This window comes from Ixodes scapularis, unplaced genomic scaffold, assembly GCF_016920785.2.
Source record: "Ixodes scapularis isolate PalLabHiFi unplaced genomic scaffold, ASM1692078v2 PGA_scaffold8__174_contigs__length_109621045, whole genome shotgun sequence".
Classification (NCBI taxonomy): Eukaryota; Metazoa; Arthropoda; class Arachnida; order Ixodida; family Ixodidae; genus Ixodes; species Ixodes scapularis.
The window spans coordinates 48,994,852-49,011,093 of record NW_024609883.1 but is presented as its reverse complement, the minus strand read 5'-3'; the positions used below and the strand labels follow the sequence as shown (position 1 = coordinate 49,011,093).

The following is a 16,242-nucleotide window of genomic DNA, read 5'->3' as shown; positions in this document are numbered from 1 at the left end:
CGTCGCCGCCTTCCATAATTGGCGGCAGTGCGAGCGGAAGAAGATCGACGCGATGATCCGCAAAGCTTACAAATCAGCATTAGGACTCCTAGGATGCACGAGCACGCAGAAGCTCGAAGCCCTGGAAGAGATCGCCGAGGCACAGCAGACGGCGCAGCTCACCAGACTGTCGGGAACCAGGACCGGCAGATCTATCCTCAAACAACTAGGCATCGGAGCCAAGGAAGACGACCACCGGATGCAGGAGCAGATACCGCGGGAGCTGGGCAAGCACATCGTCGTGAGCCCAATCCCGCGGAACATGACTCCCACATTCCATCAAGAAAGAAGAGAGGCGAGAGCCAAGGCGCTGATCGCGCTACACGCCGGCGATGAGGGAGCCGTGTTCGTGGACGCGGCCAGTTATAAGAACATCGGCGACGCCTTCAGCGTCAGCGTGATCGGAGCCAAAACGGGTGAGATCAGGATGGCGGCCAACGTGCGGACCACTGTGCCCAGCCAGGCAGAAGAAGTGGCGGTAGCCCTCGCCATCGCGGACCCCAGAACGAAGACGGTGTTGTGCGACTCGCGAACGGCAGTGCGCAACTTTGCGAAACAGCGAGTGTGCAGTGCGGCAGCGCGCATCCTGCGAAAGGCCGAAGTCAAAGGAGTCATCACCAGTGCGGTGCTAAAGTGGTTTCCCGCCCACGCGGGCGCGGAAGTGGCGGGCTCGCTGGGGCTCACCAACCACAACGAGACGGCCAACTCCGTGGCGCGTGGACTCGCCGGCCGCGCCCCGGTAACGGCCGCCGCCGACGTGGTGGATCGCCCCGAGGACACCATGGACGCTTACAACGAGGTAACCCTGTGGTACCGGTTAGCCAGAAGAACGATGGCCCTGCCCCACCCCCGTCTGACGCGGGAGGAGGCGGTGGTATTCCGCCAGTTACAGACTAACTCCGTGATAACCCCAGTGTTAGCAAAGCACCTGTGGCCGGAGGTATACGTAACAGACTTATGCAGACTGTGCGGGAAGGAAAGGGCCACGTTGGCCCACATCCTGGAAGACTGCGAATGCGCGAACGCGGACAACAGTGCAGACGTTCTCCCGCCCCTCATGGAGGAGGCGAAGAGATCCGAAGACTACGACGTCCAACACACGGCCGTCCAGCAGATCCTAGCGGCACTCGAGAAGCAGCGACCGGACGGGATGGAAGCAGAAAGGGTTAACCCGAGTACGCTGAAGCCCGCCGCGAGCGGCTCTCCCCGCTAAGAAGACGTCCGGCCACGTCGCCCCAAGAACCCACCTGAGAGGGTGGGATGATAGGGGTTACTGCAGGAGACCCATTAAAGTTGCTCTCTTTCTCTCTCTCTCTCTCCAAAAGCCCTACCCCCTTCTTTACTTGCTCGTTTTGCGGACAGCAACATCGAGAAGCAACTGTTGGTAAGTTCGAAAAAGGAACTTTGTTAGATTGAAACGTGTGAGGTTGTTGTAAAGCGCTTGAGCAATGTGGGATAACAGCACATTTGGCTCGTCTGCATCGCCCACCACAAACACCAATATGGTTAAAAGCTAACATTTTTAAAGGTGAATATAGCAATAAATGAAACCCTGATTCTGCTTGTCTACTTCTCCTGGTGCCCTTCCATCAACGCATTTGGATTCGTATGATGCCATTTAATAATAAAAAGCTTTGTTTACCATACAAGCATGAGGGAGCTGAGGAAAAAAAGCTGTTCAAGCAGGTTGACGGGTCCTTAGCTCCCTTATACCCCATTCACACGGTAACCTAAAGGTACCTGTAGCATAGGTCCCTATAGTAAAGGGAGATGGAGATCGTATTCAGACGGGGCGGACCCATAAATTCCGAATAAAAATGATCGTTTGTGTTTTCTTGTCGTTTAATGCGTCGTTGGTACTAGAATCTTAGGAAGTCAAAGTATTAAAATAGATGGGGACCACAGACGTGATACAATAGGAACAAAATGTTACTCCCGGTAACAGGTAGCGGCGGCGGCAACAGCGGCGGGAAGAGACGCAATGGCTGCTACCTCTGCTCCCACACGGAACGACGACGAGTCGCGCTCTTCGGCGCAGGAGATTTTTGTGACGATGCTTTCATCTGCGCATGAGCCATTGAACTGGGGTGCCAGCTCTAGCGGCACCAGCGAAAAGAAAAAAAACGCGCGAGTGCACTGGTCCGAGTCAGAGACGTGGGCTCTCATTCGGCTATGGCAGGACAATTTGGCGGAACTTCGGCGGCACAGAAGAAACTCCGGCGTCTACGAGACGATCCGTGTAGGCCTGGAGAGACTGTCTATCGTCAAGACGCGCAAGCAAGTCAGCGATAAGATAGACAATCTGAACCAGACGTACAGGTGAGTCTGTTTTCAGAATGATGCTTATGTCCTGGGGCATGAGCGAATGAGGTTTTAGCGAACAGCGACATTTGAGCGAATCGACGTTTTAGCGAGCGGGGGCGCGCGTTAACCCATCTGCCGCGCTGCGCTTACGCCTCTTCGCGGCGACAGTCTGCGGTGGCTCATTACAAAAATGTATACCATATTGGCCCACCCGAAAACGCCGCTTCGCGGCGTCCGACCATTCGCTAAAGTGTCATACGGTGATACGTGGGCGTTCGCTAAAACGTCATTCGATCAAGTGAGTGCCTCCCGTTCTGGGTCGCGCTCGCAGAACTGTGCCAAACACGCTCTTTAGTGTTGCTAGGTCGGCTTATATGTATCTAAATATAAGCCGGATATATATATATATATATATATATATATATATATATATATATATATATATATATATATATATATATATCCCAGTTTACGTCGTAACCAGACCTGGTAAGTTTTTTCTTGACGCGATACACTCAATGTTTTGATTAGAACTACCTTATTTAGCTGTGTTCTCGTCGTGCCGCCTTGGTGGCTCTGAGGCAAAATGAATTGTTATCTTTGTTCGGTTGGTTAGCTCTAGCTGGAGCTTTGAAGGGAGTAATTGACAATGAAAAAATTAATTGCCAACGCCCTGCTGCTATTCATCTGCACTGTAAAAAGAAAATGCAGACGAAAGATTGTATATAGGTGGCAACAAGCCCTTGTTGCTGAATAAATCGCATCACCCCTACATTATTTTCCTCCAGGGCTAAAAAGAAAAGCCTGACAACTGGGTCAGGAAAGGTCTCCTGGCCCTTTTACTACGATCTACACAGTTTCTTGGGGAGCCTGCCCGTCAACGACCCAAGTCTCGTGAATGACTCGCTCCCTGCGGATGTTGTTGAGGTATTTACTGATTTCGTATGCCTTGAATTATGACGAAGGCAGAGATGTGCGATTCAACCTTTTAATAAGCTTGGAGAGAATGGTTAACATAACGAGTTACTGATTCGTCGTTATAAGCTGGAATCGAAGCCACTGTTGAGTGTGCGGAAGCAGACGTGACATTTGGCATCACCAAAGAAATTTCATCTGTTTCCCGCGGCACGTAAAGACATGCTTGTGCTATTTCATGTGCACGGTGAAATCAATCATAAAAAACTGGATTTTCTGTAGCTTAATAATGCAAACTAAGCAAACATTAAGAAAACTCATTTGGGTGGAGCATACATAAATTGTGCCCCGCACCTGTGATAGTCATGTGCCGCCAGCTCTTTCTGTGGCACTTGTTAGGGTCTGTTTGTAAAAAGCCAGTGGGGCACGCCGAATACATGTGAAGCAGCTCTCCATCCGTCTTGGCAGCATAAACTGCTTAACTCCAATAACAATGTGGTTATTTCCAGTTCAGAAGAGCGTCGACAAAACTTAAAAAGTCAACTCTGATTTCTTTTCGGTGTCGAGAAAAGAATGCAGAGTAAGGAAAACGAGGGAAGCACACCTTCTACGAGGTGTAGTGCTCAAGGGTGACGGCAGCTGTAACGGCAACGATAATGGAACTGTTGCTAGTGGCGCTTTTGTTTGTTTTAGTTTCATACCCAAGTGTAAAATGCATGTTTTAGTTCTATTATTTCAGCTTCTCCTGGTCCTACACTGAAAGTTAGTATGCACCTTATTTTCGCCCGATTTGCTCTTTGATATATGCTGGTATAATGCGGTATGCATACATCATCAAGTGTAAACCTTTCTCATGAGCACCCATTGGTTTTTATCAGGAACCTGGAGACAGCCCTCACGAAGGGCCAGACGACGACAACGAGGTGGTGGACCTAAAGGAAGAACCCCTCGAGGAACGGCCAAAAAAAAAAGGGAAGTCCTCCATGAAACAGGGGGACATTCTCATGCTGTTCATTGAGGAGCAGAGGAAACAAAGGAAAGAGCTTTCCGAAGCTAGGGAGAGGGCCCACCAAGACCGGCAACGGCAGTTTTCGATAATGGAAGAGTCGAACCAGCTCCAGCGGGATTTCCTGGATTTCATGAGGTCCCGGAAGGAAAAATAAAAACGGAAACTCTGAGAAATATCCCTCTTTTTACTTGAGTTTGGATTGGAAGCATTGAAGGGCTACATGCTTCTGTCATTTGAATCCAGATTCAAGATATTTTGCTCAGGATGGGACAATCGTCATAAAACTGGTAAAAATCTGTTAGTAGGCACTGAAACGCAGGTGCAGCTACAAGGTAAACTAAATGCAAACATCAATGATATAGCAAGAACAACTAGCCAGTCTGCAATTTTAACTGTGCAGCTGCTTATTACAATTGTGGTGCGTGATTACTGGCACCTATGTAGAGCCTACACGTATATGTACGGTCAGCATGGAACGAACAGTGGATACACGGTTCTGTCCGATGCTGTCTCTTTTAAAAGAGGAACGCCTAAGTTTGAGATGCACCGGGTGTGTGACTAACATATCAAAACAAAAGCCTCACTCGCAACCTCTGTATGAAGCAGAAAGCGCAGAGTCTAGTGAAGACCATGCAGCCGCTGGTCGCGTTTTATTTCTAACCGACTGTACTGTGAAATCTCAATTGGTTGGGCTTTCATGCTTACTGTAGCAATGACCTGTATTTAAGTGGACAAAGCATGCTTTGCTGAAAAGAAATGAAAACTGCTGTGTCATGCGAGTGGTTGAGCCAGCTCAGAAAAGGAATATTTATTTCTTTTTCACTGCCTGGAATAGCAATGAGAATTCAATGTCACGTGGACAGATTAATGGCATGTAGTGCATATTGTAGGACTTTCTGTGGTCCAGAGATTGTACCCCACGAGAAATAAGAGTCCGCATGTTTTCCCATTGCCCCGAGATGAATAAACAGTTTTGTATTATAGAATTTGATATATGTAGTCACTAACACTTTGTAAAGAATACAACATAAAAAAAGACCTTAAAGAATGGCTTCAGTGCCCCTTTAACCAATTAGTGTTCTGTAGTTTACTGTGCGAACGTCTCGGGTTTCAGTCGTGCTGAGAGGGCGAACGTCTGGGATTTAGCCGCGCTGAGAGGGCGGGTTCGCCTCGAAGTATGCAACGAGCGCATCCCGCACTGCATCGGCGCCATCTTCTGTGGCCTTGGTCCTGTGCATTGGCTGCTCGCGCTTTGCACTCTCTTCTATTTTCCTGGCCGCGTCGACCCACTGCTTCTCCGCCCCGTCGTTGAGCATCTCGCAGATATTGTGTAGGGTGCAGCAGGCTCTGACGACAGTGTTCACGTGGTCGATTCTCATTTCCATCCGCTTGAGGACGATGCGGAAGCGGGCCTTCAAACGACCAAACGCATTTTCGACCACGCGCCTGGCCTTAGAGAGGGTGTAGTTAAAGTCCCCTTTCCCTTGGGGGTGGTTGAGGCTGTGGGGGAATGGTTTCATCAAGTTCCTCGTCAGGGGAAAAGCCTGATCACACAGGACGAGGGGAGGTATCTCCGTGCCATCAATGACCCTTGGCACAGCAGTCTGGTTCTGCTCGAGCAGATGCGCCAGTGGGGAGCGCCGATAGACGCTCGCATCATGGCACCTCCCAGGGGTGCCCACGCTGATGTAGCGGAAGAGGTATCTATGGTCCACCAGGGCCAGGAGGATGACACTGTACCTAAAACAAAGTGACCACATGTGAGCAAGGAACAGCAAAAGCACCGCACACAACAAACATAGCTAAATTGCTTGCTACTGAATATAAGTAGTGCTGTTTGTGAAATGGATCCTTGATGTGCCTCCCACCCACGGGCAGTTGGATTTGCTCACTCTGCAAGTGCTTTGGTGACATCATGGGTTTAACTTGGCTAGGGGCACAAAATAACGAAATAACAAAGGGAATGGTCTCTGGCGTGACTACACCCGTATCTATATCTGGTTTATAGCCTTGTGTGCAGCATACTTTAGTACAAGTACTTAATTTCTGACCCTGAAATTTTATAAAATAAGCAAAGTTGTCTGCAGGAAACGAGTATCAGTGTCTGCTTACCATCCTTTATAGTTGTGGTAGTCAACAGCCAAGTCCTTCGGTGGCGACACAGGCAGGTGGCAGCCGTCGAGAGCCCCGATGGCGTTGGGAAATCCCAGCACTGCCTGGAACTCGCGCATGTGGTTGTCGAGATCTTCGTTTCGGATCATTGTTATTGTGCGCGCCTCGAGCTCCTCAATGACGACGTCGCAAAATTCTCGGTACGTCTCATTGACGACCGACTGGCCAACGGCAAAGAGGTGGCCGATTGTTCGTTCCTCCGCGGTGGAGCAGAGCCTGTACAGGCTGATGGCCACCCTCTTCTCCACCGTTATTGCCGTCTTCATGGCGGTGTCTTGCCGAAGCATTGACGGCCGGCAAACGTCCACAAGATACCGGAAGGTGGTCGAGGAGACGCGAAAACAAGCACGGAAATGCTGATCGCCCATTCTAGGCAGCGTCTCCTCAAACCACCTCCCCGACCGAACGTAGACTACCCGCTCGCGTGGGATCGTAGTCCACTTCTCCGCAAGGAGAGCGGCGACCGTAAAGTTTGTGGCCATGAGCTTCTCCTCCAGCTCATCCGCTTCCGTTTCCGCGGCTTGTATACGCTCCTCGAGCAGAAGGAACTGTGTCCGTTGTTGCTGCAGCGACCACATAATTCCCAGACACTCGTCGTCGTCCATCGGGAGACGCTGGTCGTGGTCGCGGCCCGTCACTTGGAGGGTGGTGGGTCTGTGACGGTTCTTCCGGGACCGAAGCAATCGAAGCGATAAACGCAGAAGAGAGAAAATCCGAGGAGCAGAAAGAAACGGTCACAAAACTTCGGTACCACGTGCTCGGATTCACAGTGCTCGGAAAATTGGCTCGGAACCGTCTCCAAAACAAACCGCCGGGCCAGTGTGGCCAGTCCAGCCTAAGGACCAGCCGGATGTTCTAACGAAAAACTACTTTTTAGGTGAACATTGCAATAAAAGAAACATTACAATTATTACTTAGTATTTTAACGCAATGTGTCACATTTAATAATCTAAAAATGTGCCTCATGACTGTTTAGACACGGAAATATATAGTGTTCTTTTGCCCTGCGGTTTACCCGGGCTATCCCCAATGCAGTAAACATCGACCGTAAAGACTCCGTTTATTTTCGTTCATTTACCGTGTGATTCCGAACGTCCTTTACCCCAGGTACCTTTAGCAAAGGGACCTAAGTTATAGGTCCTTTAGGTGACCCGTGTGAACAGGGTATTACAGTCACACAGCAGTTGCAGACAATGTATACAAGAAATTATATAATACTCAATATAACACAATATACATGCAACATTTCAAAAGTGGTAATACAAGTTAGATAACAGTAATCAAGTACTAGTACAGTGATACATGTACAAAAGAAAGAAAAATGTTATGACTGTTTATTTAAATAGAATAGATAAAAAGAAAGCTTTCCTTGATTTAACTAAATATGGTAATCAGCAAATTGCAAATGTAACGTATAACAGAAAAAGAAATTTGCATTGACACCATCTCCTTTAAGGCTTTGCATTCTTTTGATCTGTAGCGGTGATTCACCTACCCCACTCAACTGATTCTTTAAATTCGTGAATGCTACATCATCATCATCATCATCATGTCTCTTTATTGTGCCCATAAACGACCAGAAGTCTGTAATGCCGCAATGGTATGTAAAAGATAAGAAAATAATCATGCACAAATTCCACATGCCAAAATGTACATCCATGAATTTATATGAAGAACAGAAATCCATTCAAGCAACTTATATACATCATAAGGAATGAAATAGCATATTATGCAATTGTCTTTTGAATTCAACAGAGTTATTAAAAATATCTCAGTTTTCATTTCCCAAATTGTTGACAGATATCTCCATTCTAGATAAAGGCGATGACATTACATTGTTCTGAGTGTAAAAAGTAAAAGCACTCCAATTAAAACGAGCCAGAACATTAAAATTACTTTGCATAAAAGCTCGGAGTCTATATCATTATAAATTACTCTGTGCAAAAATACTATATCACGTGCCAGCCTTCTAGCGGATAAAACTTGAAGCCCCAATTTAACGAGAAGTTCATAATTATAAAAATGTCTATCATAAGCTATGCGTACCAGGCGTTTCTCAACAGACTCTATAGTTGTGCTTCATCATGTGCACTCAGAGAATTCCACACTCTCGAACCAAATTCCAATGTAGACCTGATAAGGGAGCAAAACAGGTGGAGCAAGCAAGCATGACCCACAAAAAGTTGAGTTATACGAGTTACCATTCCCAGCAATCTAACTGTGGTACAAACAATCAGGCTGATGTGGTAGCTGAACGATAGCAAACTATCAAAATGCACGCCAAGATCATGATTAAGAGACACTCGTGAAATAACCTTAGTTTATTTCAGGATTAATTATTAAAAGATTTGCCATACACCAATCAAGTATACACGACGCATCATTCTGAAGAAGCACACAGTCATCCCTCGAACGAATTCTCAAAAAGAGTTTCATGTCATCAGCCAATAGCAACACATTTGAATTAGCTATGCAAGTTTCAGTGTCATTGATAAAGATCGGAAACAAAGGTGGCCACAAATGGGAGCCCTGGGGTACTCCAGACGGGAGAGAAGAAGGATCAGAAAAACTGTCTGAAATACGAACGACGCTCAGTCAGATACCGTAGCCTTTGAACCAAATCACGAGCACAGGCGAAAATCCTTTCTGCGATAGCTTATGCAAGAGCAAGGCATGATTAACTTTATCAAACGCCTTGGAGAGATCAAAATAAATAACGTCAACCTGGCCACGACCATGAAGGTAGGGCACCGAATAATCGAGAAAGGTACATAGATTCGTCTCAATTGAGCGTCCCTTATGAAAACAATGCTGAAAGGTGGTAATGCGTTTATTAAAATAAAAAGACTCACGTGTGTGCACTAAAATCTCAAATACCTTTGCAAAAGCAGAAAGCAGGGACATAGGATGATAGTTGTTTGCAGCAGAAGTATTCCCAGCCTTGTGTACTGGAACAACAACAAACTCCTTCCAAACAGATGGAAAAAACCCCGTACACAAGGATATATTAAATATATGTTCTAAGACAGGTGAAAACACACTCAAAGAACCCTTGAAAATAAAATTGGGAATCGAATCTATGCCAGTTGATAATTTCGGCTTCAGTCTTTTTATGGCCTCCGTTTTTTTGCTCACAGTGACTCTGTTAATCATGAAGACGCCCGAATAATGGTGATCATTCAAAAATGCACTTTCTGCAGGAACATCCAAAGAAAAGCAACCATTAAAGTGACTTGTGAATCTGTTAGCAACGCCTTTAAGGTCAGAAAGATATCCTGAATCACTCTTTAAGCTGATACCTTGTCCACTGTGTCTGGTGTGCTCTTTGGCAAATTTCCAAAGTTTATGTGGATTGCGTAACAAACTATCTTTTACTGTTCTCCGATAAACACGCCCGTCATAAATAAATAACTTTTTCACGAGAGAGCGATAGATGATAAACCTAGCGTACCACATTTTTGCTCCGTTTTTCTTGTACATTTTATGACAGTGGGCTTTTTTCTGGATATAGTGAATCAGATGGGTACTTTTTGGGCTTGGACGATCGCTGAGGAATAAACTGATTATTTCCATTTTTTACTGCTGCTGTGAATGATTTTGCCGCTGAGTCAGCTGAAACATCCTCTAAAATGGGCAACCAGTTATCATCTTCAAAATACTTATAAAGGCCAAAGTAGTCACCTTTTTTGAAAGAGTAATACATGGGCATGCACTCTTCTGTGTTTTTCGGATGCCTCCTCTGCAAGGACTGTGAATGCAACTGTTTAGGTGATTAATGACTTGTGATTTCATGCACATTTCTGCTCCAATGCCATTGTACGGGGCCGAGGGCTGGTCAAGCCTCCTTTGAGGCTTGACCTTTGCTTTACCATGCTTCATGGAAATAAACTATTATTATTATTATATGGGTAACGTTACATTCCATTTTTTTAAACTGTAATGGGAATGAGTTCCTTTTTTCCATACGAAACTTGTAACGGGAACGCGTTCCAAAAATCAGAAGGAACGAGGAACAAGCTTACGTTCCTGTTTATGAGAAATGTGTACAACACTGAAGATGTGGAAGCTATTTCAGTTAAAATCGAGGCTGCTTGCGGTTCCGTACTAATTGTGGCATGTTACCAGCCTCCAACAGTAATAAAATTTTCACAATTTTCTTAATGACTTTTTAAATGCGCTATCACTGTCCTACCCTACGGGCACACTTTTTCTTGCCGGTGACAATTCTGACATTGAGTGGCCAGCGCTGCCTTCCTGGATGTTTCCTGTGTACATTCACTCTTTCTCCAAGCAGCAGAAAATTTATCTGTGCGCCAGAACCATTTGCACCAAGCCAAGCTGTTGAGAAACTCATACAGAATGCAACATTTGACCTCTTTTTTACTTCGAAATCAGGAAGTATAATATCTGTTAGTTACTTAGAGCCATTAGGGGATCATGTATCTGTCTTTATAAAAGTATCAATTGCTACAAAGAGATGTTAACCTTCAACAAAAACTGTTTACAATTATTCGTAATAGCGTTTCCAACCAACAATCTCAAAGGCTTTTCTGATAAATTGGTGCATGAAACTGGTATTAGCTTAAGAACACTTTATTAAACCTATTAGACAAGCATGTTCCGAAGGAAACCATTAGAACCTCAAAAGAACAACCATGGTTCAACATGTCTCTATACAAGGTCTTAAACCAAAAGAAGACTTTTTAAACGAGCCAAACAATGTAACATAAGTAGTGCCTGGGACTGCTATAACGTGTGCAGCAGACAGTAAGGGTGAACTAAGAATGGCACGTTTCCTGTTTTATCACAATCACTTAAGAAACCTTTTGCAAACAAACCCTTAAAAATTCTGGTTGTTCATTACACCCAAGCAACAAAGAATGCTGCCTTCCTTGGATGACTCCCCAGGCACTGCAGAGCAGTTATGTAATCATTTCAATACCTCCTTTGGTTCAGTGTTGACTCGTGAATCACTCCCGTTGCCTACAACTTTATTTGATTACAATGTATCTCGTGCTACAGAGCGAATAGCAGTTTCATCTGATGGTGTAGCTGTTGTCATGTCAAGGCTTCAGCTAAGCTCAATGCCAGGGCCTGATATGACAATTTCGAAACTACTAAAGCTTTGTAAAGAAATAGTTTGTATTTTATGGGCAGAACTCTTTCAGCAATCTTTAGACACTGGTATCATACTAACTGATAGGAGAACTGTGAATGTCATTCCGGTATTTAAAGGTGGGTCAAAAGAAAGTGTTGATAATTTCTGCCCAATATCACTCACAAATGTACCAAGCAAAATTTTCGAACCATGGTATTCTTTTTTCTATTATTACCCATTTATGTGAGAACCATGTATTGTTTGTAAACAAGCACGGTTTCTGGCCCACACTGTCGTGCGAAATACAACTGTTCAAGTTTGTTTCTGACATATATCAAAATATACATTGACTTGATGAAACACATGCCAAATTTGTTGATTTTTCAAATGCTTTTGATCAGGTTCCGCACAACAGGCTTCTTAAACTTCGGTAATTGGGGTCGAGTTGGATATTCTAGGATGGACAGAAACGTTTCTTATGACAAGAATGCAGTACGTCGTCTATGACACCAACTCTTCATCGTCAACTGAAGTAAGATCCGCCAGTGCTGCCACTAGGGTCAGCAGAACCCGGGGCGGTGGCCCGCCGCGACACCCCCCGGGGCGCTGCACTCAAGGCGATTCCCCCCCCCCCCCCCCCCCCCCCGTGACGCCACTGTGATCTGTTGTACCGCAGGGACCATGCGGGGTTCACTCCTGTTGCTTGTTTACGTAAACCACCTGCCTTACTGCACCAACTCCAAAATAAAAGTACACGCCGATGACTGTGTCTTTCTACCGAAAAGTACCTCAAACATTGAAAAGTGCTCTCTTGCAACGTGATATAGAAAATCTCAAATTGTGGTACGGAATGTGCAAATGAAAATTAATGTAATGAGGACAATGTGTATGGTATTTACAACGAAACAAAAAAGAGCTAAATTCTAGTTACAAGCTGTGTTACAACGAAGATGAAAGAGTAACAAATTAGAAATATGGGAAACTCGCATAACGAGCGTCGTCACAAAAGCTAACCGATCATTAGCTTACATTAACCCTTTCGGCCATGATGTCCTATAAAAAGGACATGAAGAAAGCCAAGTATTAAATGAAATCTAAACAGCCTAGAAACCGAAACTGAGCCTGTGGCGAAAACATCCCCAATGGCAGGGACATCATTTGCTTCTTCCTTCTCCTCCCCGAAGCTCCAGTAGTACACAAACAAAATGGCGGATGGTGAAAACGGCGGCAACGAAGGTGAGCGCATGTTTGTTATTTTTTACTCAATAGCTGCTCGAGTGTTAACAATGAGAATTTCGTGCATTGTTCCTAATATATTCAAGGCTGTAGTGGTAGCAGAAGGGTTCTTCTGGAGTGAATATTATGTCCGCAGCTTGTCACGTTGTATGTGTCCTATAAATAGGATGCCAGGGCTCAACGGGTAACAGGGTTCTGTGGGAGGTTTTGCAACTGTGTGCTTGTTGTTTTCTTTTATAGGAGTCGTAATTTTTATTTTTGCCCTAATTATTTTTTGCTCAGGTGGGACGATACCTCCTGTAGTATTCTACTCGGCTAGAAGATCACTACGCCCAAGAAGGCCATGTCTCGAAGATCCTGATATAATGTTTGCCGCGCTGGGAAATGGTGACATATCCGACGCTGATGATGAAGAAGACGAGACAGATGAAGCCAGCGCAGTTGTCCATGTGGCGGATGACGACTGGGCCAACCCGCAGGAACTGTCCGACTCTTCTGATGAGGATGACCAGCATGAAACGAGAGCCCGAGACCCCGAGCCTTGGTGCAGGAAAGTTTTTGAAAAACCATGTACTCAATTTCAGCCAGTTTCTGATGAGAACGATGGCTGTCTTGGACCTCCTCTCATGCCATATGAGTAGTTCTCGAGGTATGTGCCCAAAAGCGTGTTCACTGAGCTAGCCGATAAGACAAACATGTACTCAATTTGCCATGATGGAAAATCAGTGCTGACAGATGAAGAAGAAATCAGAAGGCTCATTGCACTTCACTTGGCAATGGATGTGATACGCTATCCTCGGTTGCGCTTGTATTGGAAGCCTTCATTCAAGACCAAACTTTTGTCTTCTGTGAGCATGTCAAGAAACCGCTTTGAGAAGCTCAGAAATTGCCTTCATATTGTCGATGTGAATGGCGACCAAAACGCCAATGACCGTCTCTGGAAAGTGAGGCCCCTTCTGAATTCGTTCCAAGAAAGGTGCTGTCAGCTTCCCTTGGAGAAACACCTTTGCGTGGATGAACAAATAATTCAATTCAAAGGAAAGCTGGATGTCAAGCAGTACGTCAAAGGCAAACCAAACCCTTGGGGCGTGAAGGTATGTGTTGTGTGCCGCGTCGGGAGTCGTTTATGATTTCATCGTTTATCAGGGCTCCACAACAGAACTGAGTTCTGAAAAAATGCAAACGTTTGGTGTGACAGGTGCGTTTGTTTTGCACTTTGCAGCAAGGATACCTGATGGCATTGGGCACAAGTTGTTTTTCGATAACTACTTTACCTCCCTGCCGGTGCTCCGTGTTCTTCTGGAGAAAAGAATTTATGCTGCTGGTACTATTCAAAAAAGCAGAACTGAAAAATGCTCTTTGAAGACAGAAAAGCAGCTGAAAAAGGAAGGAAGAGGGTCGTCTGACTACCTAGTGAGCAGTGATGGCAAAATCGTAATCACAAGGTGGATGGACAATCGAACCGTAAACCTGGCGTCGAATTGTGTTGGTGTTGACGACGAAAATGTTGTGAGCAGGTGGAGCAAAGCAGACGGCGACTACATAAGTGTCAAACGCCCTGCAGTTGTAAAGAAGTACAACGAAAGCATGGGAGGGGTAGACAAGCCAGATTTTTTGGTGTCCCTCTACCGGACCTCGATTCGTTCAAGAAAATGGACGCTCCGTGTAATCGTGCACTTTTTCCATCTGTGTGTGACCAACTCCTGGCTTGAGTACAGGCATCATGCCCAGCTCCGAGGCATCAGCACGAAGGAAAGATGGACTTACTAGAGTTCACCCTGGCTGTAGTTGAGAGCTTGGCAAAAGCTTGTTCCCTGAACTTGCCACGGAAGCGCGGGCGACCATCTACCTCTCCACTTCAACCGCTCAAGAGGCCCAACGCGACCACACTGAGAGCAGTCCACGATGTTAGGTACGACCAGATTGGACACTGGCCTTCCGTAGAGAGAGAGCAGCAGCGATGCAAATTGGAAGGGTGTACAGGAAAGCCAAAGATAAAATGCCAAAAGTGCAACGTTCACCTCTGCCTGTCCAGTGGAAAGAACTGTTTTCTGGCTTTTCACACACGATAGCTTCAACCTTGGCGAGCAACTGTGCAGGAAAGCGCAAGAGTGCAATGTGAACCTTCTTCTTATGCGCCGTAAAGAACTGTTTTCTGTCTTTCCATATAAGATGGCAAGCACAGTGATGGAAGTGTCATTTGACCTTTTGGAGCAGGCCTTGTAGCAGGCAAAATGTTGTTTTGGAGCAGGTAGTGGCCCTTTTGGTGCAGGGTCCGGCATATGTTGGCATATTACTTGAAAATGAAATAATGCTGCATTGCTATATAAAGCCCATCTCTATTATTGGAACACAGCGCCTGTCGCCTTTTTAAGACAGGATATATAAAATTCCACAAAGTAAACACAAAAAACATTTTTTAAATAAAGTTTATCTGCTCGTCAGATAAAAAAATACAATTAAATATGTCACACTGAGTTCTGATGGTACAGGATATTTAGTTCTATCAGCCTGCACTTTTTTTAAGGTATCTGCAGCAGCATCTAACGACCCTCACTGTTGTGGAATGTTTTAGTTCAGATTAGAGTTGTCTTTCGGGCAGCAGCTTCAAATATTGCGGTATCTGATATTCGCTTAAAAAATTCCGATTTATTTTCGATGTGCTGGCGAAGTCACGATCGGATCACGGCGAGTTAACCCGTCGAGTGCGCTCCTTGGCATGCACCGACGCGCTGCAGAGAAACAACACCCGCGGAGCAGACACCGCCGTCGCGCGAGTCGCGCAGTGCTTTGTGCTCCGAAAAGGACGGTGAGGCTTTACCAGCACTACATCGAGAGTTTGGTGCAACTCAACTATACTTCGTTTCAGCTTCGGTGCGAGTGCAGCCGAAACTACAAGCGCGCGCATGGAGCCCGTAACGGTGCCCACACTGCACGAGCCCACGCGCGAGTCAGGAATGCACAGAGCATTGGGCTCGTGCTAGCTTTGACTTCACTGGTAGCTAGCGCACGGGAACAGGGCGGGCCAACATTGACAACATGCACAAGCTCGGCCTTTTTTTTTTTAAATAGGCTGCTCAGTGGGATAATTCTTCGCTTAGCCTCTGCGGCTTTGGTCTCAGATGTTGCTAACGTTGTTCCTTTCAATGATGATGATGATAATGCGCCCTCGCAGTTTCGGTTTGCGTAACAGTTGCGGCGCGGAAAATACCGCAGTACCGCCAAGCGCTCTGATAAGACTTCAAGTTTTATTTTTTATTGCTACATCTCACCTCGGCGCAGGCATGACGCAATTATTCGGTAAAATGACAATTGGGCACTACATGTAGCAGGATTGCGTCCTTGGCGCAATTTGGCGCAATTGGCGCAGCACTTCCATCACTGCAAGCAATTGTGCTCAGACCGAGCAATTTTCGGCAAAATAAAGTTCACCTTTCGACTTTGCGTTTGTACATTTTGTTAACCTCCA

At 45.8% G+C, this 16,242-nt stretch overlaps 3 protein-coding genes and 1 pseudogene across 3 annotated transcripts; 2 read left to right on the top strand and 2 right to left on the bottom strand.

The window, feature by feature from the left end:
- Positions 1-1,995: 1,995 nt before the first annotated feature.
- On the top strand, positions 1,996-4,421 carry LOC120839359. Its single transcript, XM_040209641.3, has 3 exons — positions 1,996-2,358; positions 3,132-3,270; positions 4,137-4,421. The coding sequence occupies exons 1-3, from the start codon at positions 2,021-2,023 to the stop codon at positions 4,419-4,421; spliced, it is 762 nt and encodes a 253-aa protein (XP_040065575.1). The 5' UTR covers positions 1,996-2,020.
- A 988-nt stretch (positions 4,422-5,409) lies between these two features.
- LOC121833456 lies at positions 5,410-6,045 on the bottom strand. Its single transcript, XM_042286774.1, has one exon. It carries the CDS (start codon positions 6,025-6,027, stop codon positions 5,410-5,412), a length of 618 nt encoding a protein of 205 aa, XP_042142708.1. The 5' UTR covers positions 6,028-6,045.
- Positions 6,046-6,375: 330 nt separating this feature from the next.
- Positions 6,376-7,044, bottom strand: LOC121833575. Its single transcript, XM_042286979.1, has one exon. It carries the CDS (start codon positions 7,042-7,044, stop codon positions 6,376-6,378), a length of 669 nt encoding a protein of 222 aa, XP_042142913.1.
- Positions 7,045-13,801: 6,757 nt separating this feature from the next.
- LOC121833574 lies at positions 13,802-15,047 on the top strand (annotated as a pseudogene).
- Positions 15,048-16,242: the final 1,195 nt, after the last annotated feature.

Bases quoted from the DNA above. Each gene is read 5' to 3' on its own strand.
- LOC120839359 (XM_040209641.3), top strand. From the start codon at position 2,021: ATGGCTGCTACCTCTGCTCCCACACGGAACGACGACGAGTCGCGCTCT. The intron at 2,359-3,131 runs GTGAGTCTGTTT...ATTTTCCTCCAG, and splicing joins AATCTGAACCAGACGTACAG to GGCTAAAAAGAAAAGCCTGA. The intron at 3,271-4,136 runs GTATTTACTGAT...GGTTTTTATCAG, and splicing joins TCCCTGCGGATGTTGTTGAG to GAACCTGGAGACAGCCCTCA.
- LOC121833456 (XM_042286774.1), bottom strand. From the start codon at position 6,027: ATGTGGTCACTTTGTTTTAGGTACAGTGTCATCCTCCTGGCCCTGGTG.
- LOC121833575 (XM_042286979.1), bottom strand. From the start codon at position 7,044: ATGGACGACGACGAGTGTCTGGGAATTATGTGGTCGCTGCAGCAACAA.